The following is a 2769-nucleotide window of genomic DNA, read 5'->3' as shown; positions in this document are numbered from 1 at the left end:
CAAAACAATTAGAATGTGATTAACACATGTTGTTTTAATTTTAGAGATACTAATGGCTTCAAACTCAAGTATATGTGGCATATGTTCACTTCGTCAAATAACAAAAGTTAGCAAATATTGGTGTCCGGGATGTGAAGAAGGCATTTGTGACGAGTGCCAAGAACATCACAAATTGCTAAAAGCTACAAGAAGTCATGAACCCATACCAATTTCAAATTACAAATCACTTCCGTCATTTATAATTGACATACAGCAATCATGTGTCTATCACAATGAACAGTATCAACAATATTGCACTGAACACGCGTTACCTATTTGTTTCAAATGCATCAATGACCATCGTAAATGTAACGTCACTACTCTTGATAAAGTCACCAATGATTTCAAGACATCTGAGCGATTTCTAGATTTAGAATCGAGACTTGACGACTTATTAGAAAATATCCACAGGATTAAAGAGGACAGAAATTCTAATATGACTAACATTGAAGAAATGAAAATGCGACTTGGTAAAGTAATTCGACAGAAAAGAGTGGAAATAAACAAACACTTAGACACACTTGAAAAACAGCTCATTAAAGATATAGAAGAGAAGGAGTATCAAAGTGAAGAAAGCATTCATAAAGTTTTATCATCTGTCACAGAAAAAGAAACCATGGTAACGCAATGTCATACCAATTTCAAAAGCATCAAACAATATGCATCCGATCTTCAAACATTTCTTGGAATTAAAGAAATTGAGGTTAAAGTTTATGAAAATGAACAGTATCTGCAGTCATTGAAAGAGGCACACAGTTTGGATCACATTGATCTAGAGTGGAAGGAAAATCCATTTTTCGAAAATATTTTAAACAGTTTAAAAAACTTTGGATCAATTGAAATGAGAACTCAAACAAGCAGCCTTGAGTTTATTAGTTCAAAAGCTAAACAAGCACAGAAACAAGTAGTATCAAGGAAGAAGCACATTGACGATGTGAAATGGATTCTACAGAAGGAAATTACAACAAACGCACAACAAATTACGGGTTGTTGTATGTCAGAAGATGGATTTGTTTTCCTTACTGATCATTATTTAAGAAAATCGCTCATCACCATTGTATCAGATAACAAACTTAAACATAAAATGCATTTAGGTCCTAGTAATGGGTTTGATATAACACTTATTGATGATATAACTATTGCTATTACATCCGGGGCATCAAAACAGAAGGTCGGTTTTGATATCATAGATATTAAGAATCAACGCAAAATGAAATTCATAGAACTTCGTGGTCGTACATGGGGAATCACGCGATATCACGACTCGCTGTTTGTTTGTGTAGAAGACAGTGGCATATACAAAATGAATACCTCGAACTATACTATATCATGCGTGATCAGTTGTATTCTTTCGTCATTTTCCTACATTTCTGTCTTCTCAGACAAGATATACTGCACTAACTGCAATGATCATAGTATTGTTTGTTATGATATAAACGGATCATGTGTTTGGACCTTTCAAAATAAACTTGTTTTGAATGAACCGAGGGGCATCGCTGTTGATATTAATGGTAACGTGTATGTTGTTGGATTCCACTCGGAAAATGTGGTCATTATATCAAGAGATGGAAAGCATCACAAAGAAATCTTGACCAAAGATGACGGTCTTTTTTTCCCATCTGCTATCTTCCTTGATAAAGAAAACAGAAAAGTTCTTGTTGCAAATAACAGAGAAACTGCCTTCGTTTACAATATTTCGTGAGAAAACTATTAGAAAAAAACAATTTTGTGGTGATATAAAAACAAGCCGTTCTTAACAATGTTATGAAATATAAAGTTGAATAAAGTAAATTTAATGTAAGCTGTTTGTTAAGTTATTGAAACAATGTTGAATTTGTGTTGAAATTAATAAAGCCACAAAGAAAACAATTATTTGATAGAATCTATGTGTTCCAGAAATATGGCTTATTGAATTAATAATAGAAACTAGTTGAAGTGCATACAGTCAGCTGTTCAGATACAGACAAAGCAACACGAATCGAATAAGCATACCCATGACAATCTTTGCCACATAATCAGTCAACTTATATTGTTTATATATTCATAGCACTTTGTTGAGATGTTAATATGTTGGAGAAACATAAAACTATTGGTAAACTGCTGTGCGATGTCTTCAAGTTGATTGATTGTTTGGTGGTTGTTTGACGTCGAGTGACAAATATATCATGCATGCTCAGGACGATGTTCACGTAAAAACTATCTTTCAGCAATACAGAAAAATAACTATAATGTATTTGACACACTATTCGGTGCATTTGGTCTTAAAAGAACAATATACTACGTGTAAAAAAATCACTTGTATATTCCATCTGTCCAAACGAATATAGAAATTGGAAAACAGTCGTTTAATATTTAGAGATTTGATGTACAAAAATGTTTCTTAACAACTTTCTTTGTTGTATTCTTTGAATGTTTCATTCGGTTATGTAGACTCGTGAGGATGATTACACCTCTGACTTTTAATGTTTTTTTCTAACGTTCGTAAAGCAGAACGTTGATTTGAAGCGTTCATGACGCAGATTATTGATTTGGAGCGTTCCTGACGGGAATTACTGATGTTGAGCGTTCTTCACGCAGATTGTTGAATTTGAGCGTTTCTGACGCAGATTGTTGAATTTGAGCGTTCCTGACGAAGATTGTTGACTTTAAGCGTCAATGAAGCTGATTGTTGATTTTAAGCGTTCCTGATGCATATTGTTGATTTTAAGTTCCTGACATAAAGTGTTTGTT

At 33.4% G+C, this 2769-nt stretch overlaps 1 protein-coding gene across 1 annotated transcript; it reads left to right on the top strand.

Moving 5' to 3' along the window:
* The first annotated feature begins 475 nt into the window (after positions 1 to 475).
* LOC134694354 (uncharacterized) lies at positions 476 to 1741 on the top strand. The gene has a single exon (XM_063555359.1). The coding sequence runs from the start codon at positions 476 to 478 to the stop codon at positions 1739 to 1741; it is 1266 nt and encodes a 421-aa protein (XP_063411429.1).
* Positions 1742 to 2769: the final 1028 nt, after the last annotated feature.

Source organism: Mytilus trossulus, chromosome 13 (assembly GCF_036588685.1).
Source record: "Mytilus trossulus isolate FHL-02 chromosome 13, PNRI_Mtr1.1.1.hap1, whole genome shotgun sequence".
Classification (NCBI taxonomy): Eukaryota; Metazoa; Mollusca; class Bivalvia; order Mytilida; family Mytilidae; genus Mytilus; species Mytilus trossulus.
This window is presented reverse-complemented; position numbering and strand designations above follow the sequence as displayed.

Excerpts from the sequence above, each read along its gene's own strand:
- LOC134694354 (XM_063555359.1), top strand. The coding sequence starts at position 476 with ATGACTAACATTGAAGAAATGAAAATGCGACTTGGTAAAGTAATTCGA.